We start from the raw sequence: 18,161 nt of genomic DNA on the forward strand, positions 1-18,161 counted from the left end.
GGCGGAAATCGGGCCGCGGAAGCGGGGGGTTCCCCGCCCCCCGGCCTGATTTGGCAACCCTAATATGGACTAAGCTATACAATCTGTTTGATGGTTTCAGAGTATATTTTATTTGATTTTTGGCATTTATCTTGTGTTACAGAGAGAAACAACAATTAAGGAAACTCTCTAACATCTCTTTCTCCACATACCTAAACAGGTATCCCCCCCAAGCTGTAGAGTCGTGTAAGAGATACTAAGACCACTTCCTTACACCTAACATTACATGCTTTGAAATCAGCACACATACTGAGGGAGCGGGCCCAAGAGAGCTGGCCTTTCTTCTTATCTAGAAATAGGGTTGCCAGATACCCCCTGGCCACTGGCAGGGGATGGGGGTAAAGTTGACCCAGGTTGGGAAACTCCTGGAGACTTGGGGATGGAGCCTGGGGAGGACAGTGGGGTACAATGTCATAGAGTCCATCCTCCAAAACATCTATTTTCCCCAGAGGAACTGATCTCTGTAGTCTGAAGAGGAGCTGTAATTCCAGGGGACCCCAGGTCTCATTTGGAGGTAGGGATCTCTACTGACTTGTGAGTAGAGTCTATGCGCAGTATAGGCTTCCTTCCCATTATGAGGAATCCTGCCTTTTTAAACATTTCCAGTAGTGTGCATATATCCTGCTCACAAACCAGCAGTAGTGTGTAGGCGATGAGGGCCATGCACATGCCCCCTTCTCTTCTGTGTGCATAATGTTGTATGCAGAAGATGCTGGTCTTCTGTTTATTCAGATCTTGGCTATACTTGTTTGGCTCTTTCTGCAAACCAAAAAGAGAGTTGAATTTACCAAATATTTGCTTTGCTACTGGAATCTGGGAGTTGCAGCCATCAGGTTTTGTATAGCTGCTATATCAGGGGTGCTATATCAGGCCCGCTCAGGGCTCTTATGGAGCCCACAAGCAACTAGTGCAAGGGAAGGAACAGACACTGTTTGGAGGGGGGAGTGGGCAGAGCTACTCTGATTGCGGCTTTAGCATGGCAGAACAACCTTGTCTGGAGCAGTCAAGCAGGGAGGGAGTGTCTGGCTCTCCAGTCCACCCATATGGGTTTTCCTTTGGACCCCCCCTCCCAGCCCATGGGGCCTTGCAGTGAGGACACACCAACTTGGAGCTTACCAGCTGCTGTCCTTTATACAGTTTATATCTCTGGTACCTGTCATTACGTTTTATGGCAAATGTGACCTGGCCTGACAAAGTGACTTTTATGTCAGATCCGGCCCTTGTGACAAATGAGTTCGACACCACTGTGCTATATTGTCCAATGTGTGGTTGCTGGTACTTGAATGTTTTTCAACACATAGCTTTGCTCCTAATGACGTAAGATCTTCATAACTGTAGAACTCTTTTTCTTTCTGTCTACTGCGTAACAGTATGAAACATGGGTTAAGTAGCATGTCATGCCTCATTACTTTTGGGGTCATTCCCAGAACTTCGGAATGTCTTTACAGGATCCCCGTACAGGCAAAAGTGTACCTCTCACACTTTACAATACATCCCAGTACCCTTGTTTGAAATACACTGAATTAATGCTTGAGTTGTACAGCATCTACTCATAAATTAACAGATAATTTCCTTTAATGAAAGACTTGGCAAAGTAGAGGAATATTTTAGCCCTTTGAGACCTAGCCACCACATGTTTGATGTCAAGAGCACATCCAGAAGAAATAGAAAGGGTACTGTTTGAGTTTTGGATCCAAGGTAGCTGAGGCAAGGAGCCACAGCATGATTTCAGCTGTCAGTTTGTTATCTACAGTCAGTACAAAACTGGATGTCCTGACCTTGTAGAGTTTTCAGGCTTCGTAATACAGAAGTAGTTTAAGTTTTTCTAGGAGGCAAGACAACTGAAATACCATTTTGTACCATGAAGTATTGATATAGTTCTATGTGTGAAACTGCAAGTAACAGCGGTTTGTTTTACAGCTACATCTTGATCTGATCATGACCATTGTGAAATAGATCTAACTCCCCCCCCATGAGAATAACAGACAAAATAAAACTGCTTTAAGAGGCATGAAACATCAGTGGTTTTGTTTTCAGATCACTCTCTTCATTGCAAGTAAATAAAAATAATCCTTGTGGAATATTGGGCTTTACAAAATGTTTTGTGATGCTTTGTGAGCAGGTTCTTAGAGGGGCACAAAGAAAGTAGCAGGAAAGTTTATACTCAAGCTTTCACTCTCAGAATCACCACTCCAAATTCTGATTTGAAGCTCTTGATGCCCAACAACAGGGGTCCCCAACCTTTTTTCAGCATGCAGGCCTCTTTGAAATTCTGATATGGGGTGGTGGGCAAAACTACAAAATGGCTGCCACTCAAGGCAGAGCCAAACACAAAATATCAGGTCATGTGCAACTCTAAGAGTACCTCTTCAGCATTTCAGGGAGAAGTTCTGTTTAACAGGATGCCTTTTAAAATGAATATGTTGTTTAAAAATATTTTCTCGCCAAGACACACAGTTTACCTTTAGTTTACCTTGAAAATCCTTGGCCTGTGGTGGCAGCTGATGTTGAAGCAACTTTTTAAAAAATTTGTAGAGCCGATCAGATTTCCAGTGGCTGGTCAGAAGCCCTTGTGAGCTTTCTTAAAGCTTTCTACTTTCTTAAAATACTTGGCTTCACCAAGAAAGATGATGGTAGGCACATGGTGCCAAAGGGCTGGGGACTTCTGCCCTACAAGAAGGCATACCTTCCTGAAGATCCTGCTATCTTCCAGTGAACTCTTCTGACTCCTTCTGGATTAATGCCATCCTTGCTTTTTGAGGGGTGGAGCAAGTCATCTGCCATGTGGAGCAAAGTAATTTGATGTGCTGCCTTTCATCATGTGTGGGGGTTGCCTGCCTCTGGATTAGTATGCTGACTCCTTGTTTCGTCATATACTGGCTCTGTTTCTCTTCTAGTGACTCACATAAATGCATCTCCCTATTACTCATACGTGTGTGTGTGTCTGTGTGTGTGAAAGAGAATCCCTTTGGTGTTCTGACTTGCCTGCTGATTATTTAAGCTGCCATTATGACTGACTGCAATCTGTTGGCACTCATGCTTCCTTAATTTCTTCAATTCTTAGTCCAAGAACCATTTTGCAGGTATAACTCATGAATGCCTACAGAGCTGTGTGTTCCTATATAAACTCTAACTTGAACATCTTGACTTGTTCTTGAGTGGGAGAGCAATTTCACCTCTTCATTGATTTTACTGGTCTCTCTTATGAGCTAGCAGAGCAGTATTCCTCAGTCTGTGATAAATTCTGTGTGCTGTGAGGTGGGCTGCATAGCTCGCCAGAGGATTGTGTAGGAGCAACAAACCTGTCTTGCTTTTCTCACAACTCTTCAAGAGTGACAGGGACCTTCATCGCCTATTGTGGCCACGAAGCTCTTTGAGGTTCTAGAAACAGAATTGCTTGCATATTCATAAGCAGAGAAGCAACAAGGGTATTATATACATTATGTATGTTAAGAAATTTTTAGTCCTTCAGTTATTTAATAATTAAGTATTGCACAGGGTTGCATAGCTCCCCCCCCCCAATTTTCCTTTAAGTTGAATGAAAATGCAAATTTTGCTAAGTTTGTTAACTGATTGTTTCTTTGTCTGTCAGAATGTCGGGTAGTGAAATCCACTTCCTATACCAAAATAGCTACAACATCACGTAGGAGCACTACCAAGAGCCCAGGTCCATCTAGACGCAGCAAATCTCCAGCATCAACCAGCTCAGGTAAAACAGATTAAATAAACTTACATAGATGCACTATTGATGGAAGAGTTTTAAAATATCTCTTTGTTAATCTGTGAAAGTTTTGTAGGGTGGGTGAGTGGGTGGTGGAATAGTACCATTTGTAACCCTACTATAGTTTCTAAGAAATCTTAGTCATTTCCTAGCTGATATTGTTCAAAAGTCTTCTGTTACAGTGTGGTAATTGAGTAGTTAATAACTGTTGAGAACTGGTTATCATTATGAGTATTTTTTATTTATTAAAACATTTATATCTCGCCTTTCTTCATGATTCTAGGAAGCTTACAATAATAATTCATATATATTCATATTTGGTGAATAAGTGTATACAGCTGGGAGAAGGATCTGTGAAGGACCAACAGCTTGTGTTCAGCATTCTTTTTATATGATGGTAATGAAGAACTGTGCTACAGACAGGGTTGCCACCTTTTTTGCTAGTTCTGCTCCTGTGCCTTTAATAACACTTTCAACACGCAGGCTGCATTCATACATCATGATAAATCATAGTTTATTTGAAATGTAGCTTGGTTAGTTTGCTAGACGTAGGTAACAAATCCTAGTTTGTACATAAAACCTGGGTTGATTGCTTCTTGCTTTTCTCTCACTCCCTGTTCTGCCTTGTAAGTGTACATGAGGGCTGGTACTCCTCAGCAAACTGTAGTTTGTAGATTCAGATGTCCAGTAGCCCACACTAAGTACAAGTTGCAATTATCAAACCAGCAACAGCCCTTGTTTGAAATACAGGTTTTGTGCCAACACCTCTGAGTTTTTTGTAACATATTATGCATTTTAACAGCCAAACTAACAATGGTTTGCTCAAACCATAGGCCCTGTCCACACGAGGGGTTTTGGGCCGGGAGTGGGCCGTATCGGGGCCGGAGTAAACGGGCGCGATCCCACTGCAACGTCTGGGCAGCATTGCGCACCCGTCCCCGATCCGGCCCTTCCCCCGATGAAACGCATCAAAAATGAACCACCTACCGAGGTAGTTCATCCACAACGGCCGCATCAACGCCGGCCGTGGGATGGCCGGCCCGTCTTTCTGCCGGCGCATCCCCGGCTCCTGCCTGAACTGCGCATGCTCAGACATGCGCAGTTCGGCAGTCTCCCGTTCCCCTCCGTCGCTTCCCCTGGCATCTGATTGTGCCGGGGAGGGAATGCGCCGCGGCTCAGGGGATCAATGTGATCCCGCCGCGGCATGTTTTTTTTTGGGGGGTGCAGCTTTCAGAAGCCGCGCTTCAGCCCGTCCCTTTCCGCCCCGTGTGGCAGGGGCCACTGTACGTCAGAATCAGTCCATGAAATTCAGAAAGTGTAGCAATATAAGGAGTTTCACCTGCTTCATGTCTGTTTGTCAAGCTACTGTGAAAGCCACAGAGGTAAAAAATAGTGATAGCCTTAGGAACAGAGATGCTTATTGCTTGAGATTGGGTCTGCTGAGATTACAGCTCCAGAATACTTATAGGCTGCTTGAATGGAGTCTTGAGGTGAGAGTAAGACACTCTCTCATGGGACTCAAAAGGAGAAGATGGGAAGCACCACTTTGGTCTCTTTCTCATGGCCGCGCTCTCCCAGCTGCTACCAGCCCTTACCAGTTATCCCTTACCCTGTGTCACCTCTTTGTTCTGCTTCTGTTTCCAGACAAGAATTGGGGAAATAAGACTTCTAACAGTGTTAGAAAAAATAATTGTGTTTAATGCTTGGGTGGTTAACTACATTTTCGTTACCGTGGCTGTGTTTTAAGGAGAAACCCATGCTAGTTCATTTTAATTGTGTGTGTAACAATGAAAGGAAAAATGGCCTAAAATACAAAAATATCATGAGAATGGTGATTAGAGAGACAGAGAGAGAGAGTCTAGAACAGAAGCTGGGATATATTCTTGTGTCCTTTAGAGCTCCATAGTAAGATCAATCCTGGATTTATTTTTACAAAATTTATGTATAGTCCTGAAAAATAATCCTCATGTAACATGTATTGCAATGTATGCCAATTAACTATATATAACCATTAATTTATTTGATCTTGCAATATGTTTGGCATGGAATACATTAAACTGATTGCAATGTATTTTTTGCTAAAATATCAATAGCTGTTCCCTATATTCTGAATGTGGGTTGATGATTACATTTAAATACATCTAAGTGTATAGCTTAAATTTTAAATAGGGCTGTAAAGCTATTATTAGTTTGCTCAGTTGATTTACCTTTGCTATTCCAGTTGATTGGCTCATCTGTAAAACTAGAAACACTACACAGTCCACAGTAGCTTTACCGGGTGTGGTTGCCTTTTACAAATTTCTACGTTCTGACCCTGATCCAACACAACTGAGTTAGATTTAGGTGGGTAGTCCTGTGGGTCTGAAGCAGCAGAACACATCAACCACATATGCTAATTTGCTGTTCACCCTCTACCTATATGTATGGACTGGTAACTTCCATTTCAATGTATCTGAAAAAGTGTGTCTGTACACGAAAGCTTATACGTTGAATAAAACTTTGTTAGTCTTAAAGGTGCCACTGTTTTCTAAAGTTAGTTAGGCTTAGGTTCCATAAAACAATTCAAGTTCCATAAAACAATTCAGTCCATAAAACAATTCAGGCATAATTAATTTTAAATACTATTGCTTTAAATAGGACTTATGCACAATGAACTTCAGCTGGGTCCATGTCACAGGCTGTCTCCTCTGTAGTACATGCAACTTTTGTTAGTGTAAGAGCTTTGAATACTAAGTGACAGCTTTGTTCAACTATTTGGCTTTGAGTAATGAGGCATATTTTAATTTAGAAGCTTTGTAATCTTCAGAAGGCAGAGAGGTTGTCAGATTTCTCCATCTCTAAACTAGGACCAGCTTTCCCCACAAGGTGACCTTACACAATTGTCCAGGGCAACTAATGTATCTTGTGCAAAAAACAAATTATTTGATGCTCTGACAGCACCTTATTCAATACCTGCTGATTGGGCAGTGTAAGGGGTAGAGAAAGAATGGTTCCCCTGATGGCCTAAAATACAAGAAGGACTGGCAATAAACAATAGAGTTTTAACATCAGCTGGTTAAAGTCAGGAAGGTGTTCAGAATTATTAAGCTGGAATTAAAACCAGCCTGTCAAGATTTTGGGTTTGCTGAGAAATATGAGGGGGGAAAGTTAGATTGAGCAGGAAACTTGGACTGGGCAGCTAGTACATTGACCGTTACAGCTGTGGAAATGGGGAAAAAAGGAATACAATGGGGAAAAAGGAATCCCCATTTAGATTTAACAACCACACAGTTAAGTGGAGAGGTCAGGGAGGGGCTTCAGCAGGGGTCATTTCGTAGAAAAAGAGCTAGGGGAACTAATTAGCATAACTCATTAGCATATGCCACACCCCCTGACATCAGGGGCCCGGTGGTGGACCTGCAAGGCCAGTGGGAGTGCGAGGAAGCCCCGCCAAGGCCCTCCCTGGCCCCAGGCAGGCAGGGGTGGGGAGAGGCGGGGAGGAAGCAACTTACCCTCCCTCTTCTCCTGCCTCCTCCTGGCTGAATGAGGGCTGGAAGCGGGGCGGCCTGAAGTAGGGGGCGGGGCTTCGTCATGCGCCCCGCTCCCCTGCACCTCACCCGGGGGAACTGTGTTCCCCCCCGAAATGACCTCTGGGCTTCAGGAACAGGGGTTCCTGTTGGAGAAGCTATTTAAGATTTCTAGGGAGTTGAGAGGCCTTAGACCACCCCAGGCACCAGTTTTCTTCTTCACATCAAATCCATGCAGTTTATGGAAGCCCAGGAGCAGGTTACAGATGCCAGATATTTAGGACATATGAGTGCGTGATAACTTCCTGTTCCGATCTTGAACACACAGGACTCGGAAATTAGATATACACAGGGCTATTTTTGGGCAGGAACGCACAGGAACGGAGTTCCGGCTGGCTCCCAAGTGAGGGTAATAAATTATATTGCTTGACTAGAGATTTCCACAACACAAAACTCAGATGAATCTGGGCAAATGTTGATTCAGAAGATTGTTAAATGACCTGCATAATGATATGTGTAAACCATAAGGAATGGAAGTTTTTATATATTTTATGTGCCAAGTTAGGTTTAAAACACCCAAACAAAACTGCATAATGACTAAGGTGAAAGTGTTTGAGAAGAGCCGTAGATTACAGAAATTTAGAATAATATTGCAGCTACTTTCTGTTATTTTTTCTACAAAATGAGCCCTGGACAACACTGCTCTGTTATGAGGTTCATAGTTCTTCAAAAGATCCCTCAAGAACTGAGGAGGGTAATAAATTATATTGCTTGACTAGAGATTTCCACAACACAAAACTCAGATGAATCTGGGCAAATGTTGATTCAGAAGATTGTTAAATGACCTGCATAATGATATGTGTAAACCATAAAGAATAGAAGTTTTTATATATTTTATGTGCCAAGATAGGTTTAAAAAACCCAAACAAAACTGCATAATGACTGAGGTGAAAGTGTTTGAGAAGAGCCGTAGATTACAGAAATTTAGAATAATATTGCAGCTACTTTCTGTTATATATATGCCTATAATCTGCCGTGTTTATTTCTGCATGGTTTTCTGTGTTCAATGGAGTTGAGTGTATGGTTGTACCAGTACATATTGCAATTTCCTGTGGTTTAGTTTTTTGGTGTATACACAAATATACACGTCAGGAGACTGCAATTATGGTAATGTTGGTAATGGGGTAGTTTAGTAAAGAGTTATACCAAATGTGCAGAGAGACATCAGTAATTTTGTTGAAATGTATAAAAAAAAGACTAATGAATCTGAGACATCTATGTGAACTACCCTGGAGGAACAAATTATCTCTTGGTGGTATTTGGTAAATATTGACATGACCAGTTCTGATTTTAAGGGGGAATGTGAACTTGAGAGGACAAGAAAACTTAGAACTTCATTATATGTAGTTTTATGCCCATGGTTAGGAACTGAGAAGAGTAGCATTAAGAAACAATCTATGCATGGAGATTTTGGTTGTTTATTTAAGCATTATTATGCTACTGTTCTCCTCAAAACAGTTTATAAAAAAAGAAAACAGTTCATAAGTATTAAAGTGTGGCAGAATGGGCCTGCTGTGGTCTGCAGGCCCTGTTCCACCCTGCCCTCCAAGGTTTTCCCAACACCTGGAGAGGCTTTTCTCTCTCTCGAGTAACCCGCCAACACCACCTGACCTTTGTAAGAATTGTCCACTGGGAGGGTCAAAACTCCCAGCTTGCCTCTGTGTTTCCTGCTACCCAGTGCCTGATTACCACGGGTACCATTTACTGCCCTGTGCACCCCTGGAGGAATAGCCACTTGTCCATTGACTGCCTTCCCTTTGGTGCTTCTTTTAAAATAGCGTTTCCAAGATGGCAGAGGTCTATGTGGTACAGAGAACCACTACCAGTATCAAAAGTTTTAAAGTATTTATTAAAAAGAAAATGTTCATAAGCTTACTTTTAGCACAACACCAGAGCGATCAAGGAATTCAGAAGAATTAGGTAAAATAGAGTTCCTCTGTCCCTCTCTCTATACATGCCCTATCAGACATTAAAATATAGTACAGGATCTGTAGTTTAGGAAGTTACAGATCTGTACAGAGCACCATTACCTTGAAGTTTTCTACAGCTCTTCAGGCCACCACATGGTTAATGGCCACCTTCTTCAGACCTCCGTTAAGAGTTCTGTCTGCTCTGATGGACTCAGCACAAAAGAGACCTTCCTCCTTGCTCCCCTGGGTTTTATCACCTCTCTTTTCCCCATCCACTGACCAGGTCAGGCCAGGTCAGAGAAGCTTTCCCTGAAGCCTCCAGAATCTACTTCCTGAAGTCTCTTTAATATTTAACACAACAAATAAAATAAAAAATAATAATAATATTTAACACTTCCAAATCTGTTCCCTGCTTGAAGCGGGGGGGGGGGGGGCAAGACCCATTAACATTTCTTAAAATGTGGCTGAGGTGAGGCTGGAAAGCAGTTGAACTGACTTCCCCTCTCCTGCCTCTCCTCTGCCCAGAAAGAAAAACTTTTAAAACTTGTGGTGAAGGTTTTACTCAGTTCAAACTTCCAAAGGAAAAAAAAATGCATTTCTTCACACCTCCCCCTCCCAAGATTCCATGCGGAAGAGCATCCCTTCACAGAAGGTTGCTCTGCAGCAAATCCAAGCAAATCACTTATAAGAAACATACAGGATAACATATTTCACATTAGAGAATATACATGCAAATTGTCCATCATATAATCCCACATCAGAATCAGTCCACTTTAAGAGTCTATGTCCTTCCTGGAAAGGAAATTTACAGCCATTTTGTTGTGTCCAGCAATATGTTTAATCTTTATGTTGAATTTCGGAATCTTCTATGACCACCTCTGCAGTTTGGTGTTTGAATCTTCATTTGCAGCCATTGTAGGGATGAGTGGTCTGTTCAGAGAGTAAATTGTTGTACCCACAAATAAGGTCTAGGTTTGCCCAGTTCCCACACCATCCCTAATCCCAGAAAAGCCCGGACCTACCTTTCGGTCTTTAGGGGTTCCCAATACTAGGTTGCCTTAACCTTATTTGTTATCCCTCAGTGGTGGGATGTTCCCCCAACCCACCCTGTGTCTCAAGAAGACCACCTCTGGCATTCCAAACAGCCATTTTCCCACCTTGATGCTGAGACCTGCCCCCTGGATGGCACCTAACACTCTTACTAAATGGTGCAAATTCTGACATGCCATTCCACAAGTCATTTGCCAGTTTCTGAAAAGATGCATCCTAAGTCTAAAATGGAACACAGCACCCTCATGCAGACCATCGAAGGATGAAGGCAGATTTAACTCTGGCTTCTTCCTCCAATTCCATTTCCAAACAGCCCTTACCAATCCACTCTGTAAGGGGGCCATCTGCCCGGCAGGTGAGACCCTGCATCTATTCCATGCCTAAACAAATCCATTTCTCCTGCTTTCTTCCTGAAACCAGTCTCAAACTGAAGCACAATTTAAAAGATTCTCTCTCTGCCCTGAAAAGACATACTTGCTGGCAAATTCATCTTCTCCTGCTGAGTTGGTTCCGAAAACTGAGCTAAAACACCTACTAAACTGTCTGGCTCCTCATTTCCTTCTTTCTCCATCACACTCAGCGCTAACATTTCCCAGTCAAGATAGGGTTTCCACCTGTTCACATGAACATCATTGGTCCTTTCCCCTGACCTTTCCATAGAGACAGTACACCTGACATCCTAGCAATCCACAACCACAGGAGGTCCTCTCTATGCAGGTATCAGCTTGTCAGTGCATGAAGGCAGAAAAACCCTCACCTTGTCACCTAGCTCAAATATCAGAGACCTAGCTGTTTTATCATTCCAGCTGCTCTGATTCACCTTGGCCTTAGCCAGATTATCTCTAAGATTCATAATGTTTTTCAGCTGCTCTCCAAAGTACACCACTCCATCTACCACTGACTTCATAGCCTTAGGAATCTTTTCTTCCCATTTCTCCCTTCCAAGGTCCTGCGGTCCCCTGACATTCTTCCCAAATGCTACCAGAATAGGAAGAGACTGCAAAGGTGCCCTCACCTTGCATCTTCTCTTGCCCATTCCCTGGCAAGTCACACCACATTTACAACAGTCTCTCACATCCTGTGGTAACTTAGGCCAGTAAGAGTTTAGGCCAGTAAGCCTCCACTTAGTCTTGCTGGTCCCCAGCTGCCCTGCACACAGAATGTCTTGTGCCAACGGCATCAATCTTCTCTGTACTTCTCAGGAACCACAAGCTGTCTCCCAGGACACCTGTCTGCCCTGCTTCCAGACAACCTGTTCAGAAAGAGTCTCAGGAAATTCCACTTCTTGAGCCACAGCTACTTGGTGAAGTGGTTCCAGGATAGAATTGATCTGAACCTCCTCTAGGGACACCTCTGGTTGCCCCCAGCATTCAGCTATTTGGTATTCTGAGCCAACACTAGTCTCACTGCCATCAAGAACTCCCATGAAATCTTCTCCTTGTTCCTCTGTCTCCTCAGCCTCACTGAGGTGAGACAGACCCTCTTCCTCACCAGGAATATCCACAGCCTCCTGCTGGATCTGGGTGGACTTGCACCCTCTTTGGAGATCCCTACCTCAGGGTTTGAGATGGGCTGGCCCTCCCTCTCCTGGGTCACCTGAGCTCCCCCTTCTCCTGCAGTAACCTGAGCCACTTCCTCCCCTCTGGCTGGTGGAGAGCTGGTTTCCGCAGAGACACTTTCCTCCCCCCACCCCCTTTCTAGGGTTTGGCTGCATGTTCCCATATTTGCTGAATACCAGTCGCAGAGGAGATCTCAACCAATTATCACAGGGTGGGGCTGGTTCTTCATAATCCCCATTGCTGTGAGGCCTACCAGCTCTCTCCATTCCACAGGCATCCATGCCTTTCCATCAAGGTCGCCACAGGAACTATCAAGGCCACCCCACCAACCCCCTGGATTCTGAATGCCTTGTTGTGCACAATATCAGACTCTGACATCAGATAAGACTCACTGGGGTTACGGAAGAGCCTGTGTCAGCAGATCCCCAAACCAATTGTTCTCCCAGCTGCCCTGGTTCTCTGTAGTGTCCCCAGGCTTCTGCTGGCTCCATGCTGGCCAAGAGGCACTTGTGGTTAATTGTGGCCACTTGCTCCCCTTTCACCTTTTGGGTAGCTGGTGCTTTTGGAGCAGGTTTTTGGAGGTTTCTGCTTGGAACCGGAGACAGGCAAGCCCGCAAGTGGTCTGTCCTTCTACAGTTGAAGCATTTTCTAACCTGGGGCCGGCTCCAGTTAGCTGAATCAGGGACTTTCTTAGCCTCTGCCTGAGCAGAAGCTCCTTCCCTTCTGGGTTGATAATTCACCTTCCCTCCCCTCTGGAACTCTTTCCTTCCCAACTGGGAAGTCCTCCGGTCCAATCCCTCCCTGTTTAGCACCAGCTCATCTGCAATTTCTGATGTCTCAGTGGCATCTTTGGGCTTTTTGTTCTTTAACAGACATTTTAGCTCCTTGGGGAGTTTGGAATAAAATTGGTCTAGCACCACTAACTGTAGTAAAGCCTCAAAGTCCTGTGCTTTTGCTTCTTCCACCCATCTCCTCCCGACCACTAACTGGAGTAAAGCCTCAAAGTCCCGTGCTTTTGCTTCCTCCACCCATCTCCTCCCCATCTCATGCGGTTTTGCCACATACTCATATTAGGTTTTGCGCTGCTGTGGGGATAAACCCCAAAACTGCTTCCGTAAGATGTCAGCTTCCAGTTTGAAGCATTTAAAAATTGTGGCTTTGGAATCTTTTAAAAGTTATTTCCCCCTCCACCCTGGGCATGCTACTGTAGATGGCAGCTAGCTCCCCAGTCAGAATGGTGCAGAGGTATGACATGTAAGTCTGCCTCTGCAATCCCGCACTGCATAGCTGCTTTCTCAAAAGTTAAAAGATATACTGAGGGGTCTTCCCCTTCCTTGTATGGAACAAAATCTTTGGGGGTATCTTTTCTTGCTTTACTCAGCCTTCAGGTGCATCATCTTGAGGTCATGCTTCCGCTGCTCCCCCTGTTCCTTCCACTGCTTCTCCTGTATCTTCTTCCTTCTCTCCTGTAGCTTTTCTTCCCTCTCGAGCCTGTAGGCCTCCCTATCTTCTTTTTACTGCTCCTTCCGCATCTTCAGTTTCTGAAGCTCTGTTTCCTTCTCTTCCCGCAGATGCAACTTCTCCAGCTCTAGCTCATTGAGCCAGACCTCGTCCTGCTGGCTTGGGTGCTCAGCTGCAGCCGCCCCTATTGACTTGCCACAGCGTAGCAGGAGAGCCTTCATCTCATCAGCAGTTCTGTTTTCATACTCCATCCGTTGCTTCTGGCATTCTTCCTGCAGCACTTGCTTTGTCAGCTTTAGTATTCTCACTTGCTCTGCTAACCCCATCCTAGCTAGCCTGATCTGACCCCATTCCAGTCTACTTGGGGGGACGGGACTTCTGTTGCTCTCTCTGTGTGCCAAATTCACATTCCCTGGCCAATCAAGTTCTCTGTTTGTCTTTATCCCACCATGCCACCAAATTGTGGTGGAACGGACCCGCTTTGGCCTGCAGGCCCTCTTCCACCCTAGCCTCTCCAGGTGTTGGGAAAACCTTGGATGGTAGGCCCGTTCCGCTACAAAAGTACAAATGAGCAATGATCTGGCTGGTTAAGGTCAAGAAAGCTGATGTCGAGAGGTCCCAGGTTGCGAGTCCCGGACTAAGAGCCAAGGGCCATTAGTCTTTCCCCTCTGGCTCATTATGGGTTAAATACCTGTAGAAAGAGGTGGGAAAAATCAGCCTAGGTGGACGTCAGCTTCTGCTGGGTACTGCAGCAAAGAAATATAGGAAAATTTACTGTGAAAGAAAGTGCAGAAAACAACAAATATTTTTTCTTAAAGTGTGATTATTTCAATATAAAGTAAATAAGTAAAGTAACAGTCATCCAAATCATGAGCTTACTACCTCAGAAATCTTTTGAACCATTGGTCTCTGTAAGAAATTGGATTAGTGCCTTAATATTGTGCATTACTGTGTGTCTTTCTGTGAATGGAGTTGACACTCCACTTTGGGGGCATACCGTATTGCTCCTAAATGCTTTAAACTTCTTGAAAACGCTGAAGAAGAGATTTGTTTAGTCAAAATGAGTGAAATTAAATCCAGAAACCTCATATTCATACTTTGGCCTTTGAATCTCATACTCTGTCTGGACTGGGAACAGATCTATTTGAGTATCTCACAACCCTTGCAGAATTAGAACATTTTGATTGTTTATTTGCTGTCTACTTGCAAGTAATTGGTTTACTTTTTGTAAACTCATTATTTGGATGATTGTTACTTTAGTTCTTTATTGTGATTATTTGGAATAGGTTTTGTATTAGATGAATAATTTTGTTAAAAATAATCACATTTATTTTGGAACTAGGGAGCAAATCCCGTTGTGGGCGGAGACAACGGGCCCCTAGACAGGTAGGGTGGGTGAGTGGGTGGGTGGGGAAAGAGAGCTGGGGAAAGAAAGGAAAAGAGAGAGGGGGGAAGGAAGGAGAACGAAACAGAGAGAGAGAGAGAAAGTGGGGGGAGAGAGAGATAAAGGAGGGAAGGAGGGAGGGAGGGGGAAGAAGGGGGGAGAGGGGATGCAAAAGATCCTCCCGTCCATCTGGCCTCCCAGCCCATGGCAGGGCAGTAGCCTTGAGCGGCAGCTGGGCAACATGGCCAATGGCAGCTGGGGAAGGTCCTGACGGACAGCGCAAGCTTCCAAAGACCGCTTGGTGTGCATTTTCTCTCCGCTGCGTGAAGCTGCATTTGAGGTGGGACGTAGGCAACATGGCCAATGGAAGCTGGGGAAGCTTTTGATGGACAGTTCAGCCGTCGAAACACTGTTGGTGTGCATTTTCTCTCCTCTGCGTGACTCTGCGTCTTATTCAATTATATATAAGGGAGAGTAATCCACACTTTAAGAAAAAAATTGTGTTTGTCACTTTCTTTCACAGTCATATTGCCAAATTTCTCTGAATGTATTGTTGACTGTAGTTCCTCTAGTTGTGGATGCTGCAGCAAGATAGCAGGGTCTTTCTCACATGATTACAAAGCTCCTGAGACTGTACCATTTCTGTCTGCCATTTTTCATAGGGCTTTGTTGTGGGGGAGCATTTAAACATGGGTCTCCTTACTTGTTGTTTGAAATGGCACATTCCCCAAACACTTTACCTTTTAAATTGTCTGCATCAGGACAATATAACAATTAACTGTGAATTGCACAAGCTACTTGGGGTAATTTTTGTATAATTCCATATAAGACTGACTATGCTAGGAGCATAATAGTAGTCTATGTCATTTAAGGTGAGTGCTGTTTTGCACTTCCCATTTATTATAATGCATTTTGAAGTCCAATAGATGTATTCCCTTACACACAATCTCTCCTTCTCTCACACTCTCCCTTCCCTCCCTCCCTCCCTCCCTCCCTCTCTCTCTCCAGTTTATTCCCTTGATGTCCTCCCTCCACCCTGCATTTCTATTATGTCTGGCAAGCCATTTTAGTAAATATGCAGTAGCAACCAAAAGTACAAAATGTTCTCGCTTCTAGCAGTTGTTAACAAACAGTGTAATTTCAGTACAATGTGCTGCCACTGCAAGGCCCTCAACCTGGCAGATTACACTTTGAGTTCAAAGATATGTTTTTAGGTATGTGCTATTATATCATACTGAGAAGGCAAAAGTTTCACTATTGTCGGGGGAGTATAGCTTCAAACCATGTCTTCATCATGGCAAATGAACAGATGCAGCATTGTATGAATACTCTGCCCAGCAAGGTGATAAGACTACCAAGGTTTTGCTTCCATACCATCCCTCATGTATGTCTAAAAACACTAGAAACTCAGAAAGCATGCTATATGCTTTTATCCTGATTTTCTCTGTTTACTGCAGACACTACTGAAAATACCATATTATAAAAGGGACTTCTGGGTGAGTAGGGAAGTAGACAATTTTATGTCCTGGTCAACAACTAATTTTTCCTAGAATAGCTAGAGGTGATAGGCCAGTATTTCAACACTAGCCCCCTAACATGGCAAGAAAACTAAACATCTCCCTGTGAAAATCCAGGAATGGTCATTTTTTACTTTGTGGTTTTTTATACGTAGTGGCAAATGAAATATGTAAAGACCAGTGGCGACATGAATCAGTCATGTAACACAAATCAATGTTGATCCATGACAGTAGCTAGCTACAGGAACATTGCACTAGATTTAAAGGCATTAGAGGCCTGCTTAATTAATCAGTTGGTCCCAGTTTAGTTGAGGATAACTTTTAATTGGCGGAACTGTGAGTTAATTACACGCATTTGTCTTTTGAGGTTGTTTTGATTCTGCTGTTTTACTTTAATCAGAACTGAAAAAGAAATTGATAAAGATGGCCTTACTTTTAAAAAACTTTTTGTTAAATGGTAAGTTGATGTTAGGCATATCAGTATTTCAGACACTTGTACTGAGGCTCTAATAGTATATGAAAGTAGCAAGATACTGTTCCAGAGAAAAAAGCCTGGATTAGCAAACTAAAAGACATCTGTGTCTTAACTTTCTTCAAAAAGATAAAGTGGAAAGATTGGGTGCATTGTTATTCATTGGACGGAGTTACTTAAGGTAGTGATGTGAAGATGATTACTCCAGGTAGGTAGCCATAGTGGTCTGAAGCACTGGACTCAAACTTTGATCACTGTTTGTTATAGCTTTTTGAGAAGTGTTTGAAGAATATCTCCCCTCAAAACCTTTCTGAAATTTACAGCATCAACAGCAGTTTCATAACTGTTCTCATATCAAGGGCTTACTATTCTTGCTCTGTCCCAATTAGAGATGGGCATGGTCTGCATTTTTGCAGTTTGGTTCGTGGCTCCGAGCCATTTAAACCAGACAACTGGTTTTTTTCTAAAAAAAACTGCTTTCTTCTCTTTATCAACCAACACGAACTGCATCAAAATTCGTGGAAGTTCGTGGTGGTTCTTCAGTTTGTAAACATCCCTTTGTGACCAGCCACAATTTGTGACAGACTATAGTTTGCCAGCTGGCTCATGCCTTTCCCTAGTCCCCATTCTTGTGTGTGTGTGTGTGTGTGTGTGTGTGTGTGTGTGTGTAGCAGAAGACTCCACTCTACCAGTATATTAATTTATTTTATGATAGTTCTGCACTGTTTTGCAGTTGACAGTTCTCTAAAGAATTCTGAAAAACTTCATGGTCCCTGAACATGTACAGAGGGCAATGGGATCATAATTGGTCCACATTGCCAGCATTTTCAGCCATATAAGAACATAAGAGAACATAAGAGACACCAGTGTTGGATCAGGCCAAAGGCCCATCCAGTCCAACACCCTGTGTCACACAGTGGCCAGAAATACCAGGTGCCATCAGGAGGTCCACCAGTGGGGCCAAGACATTAGAAGCCCTCCCACTGTTGATCCCCCCAAGCACCAAGAAGACAGCATCACTTGCCCCAACGGTAGAAGCCCTCCCACTGTTGACCCCCCCCCCGCAGCACCAAGAAGACAAAACATCACTTGCCCCAGAGCCCCTATCTAATAGCCACTGATAGACCTCTGCTCCATATGCTTATCTAATTCCCTTTTGAAGCCGTCCATGCTTGTAGCTGCCACCATTTCCTGTGGCAGTGAATTCCATGTGTTAATCACTCTTTGGGTGAAGAAGTACTTCCTTTTATCTGTTCTAATCCGACCGCTCAGCAATTTCATTGAGCGCCCACGAGTTCTTGTATTGTGAGAAAGGGAGAAACGTATCTCTTTCTCTACCTGCTCTATCCCATGCATAATCTTATAAACCTCAATCATGTCACCCCTCAGTTGTCATTTCTCTAAGCTAAAAAGCCCTAAGTGCTTTAACCTTTCCTCATAGGGAAAGTGTTCCAACCCTTTTATCATTCGAGTTGCCCTTTT

General features: G+C 43.7%; 1 protein-coding gene across 2 annotated transcripts in view; it reads left to right on the forward strand.

Moving 5' to 3' along the window:
- Positions 1-18,161, forward strand: part of DCLK1 (doublecortin like kinase 1) — a 306,559-nt gene that overhangs the window by 193,545 nt on the left and 94,853 nt on the right. For both annotated transcript variants that reach the window (XM_015419594.1, XM_015419595.1), the window contains exon 4: positions 3,632-3,748. In XM_015419594.1, the coding sequence (XP_015275080.1) occupies positions 3,632-3,748 (117 nt within the window). The remainder of the gene's footprint in view (positions 1-3,631; positions 3,749-18,161) is intronic.

The sequence above is a fragment of the Gekko japonicus genome, unplaced genomic scaffold (assembly GCF_001447785.1).
Source record: "Gekko japonicus isolate JY-2015 unplaced genomic scaffold, Gekko_japonicus_V1.1 scaffold999, whole genome shotgun sequence".
NCBI classification, from domain to species: domain Eukaryota; kingdom Metazoa; phylum Chordata; class Lepidosauria; order Squamata; family Gekkonidae; genus Gekko; species Gekko japonicus.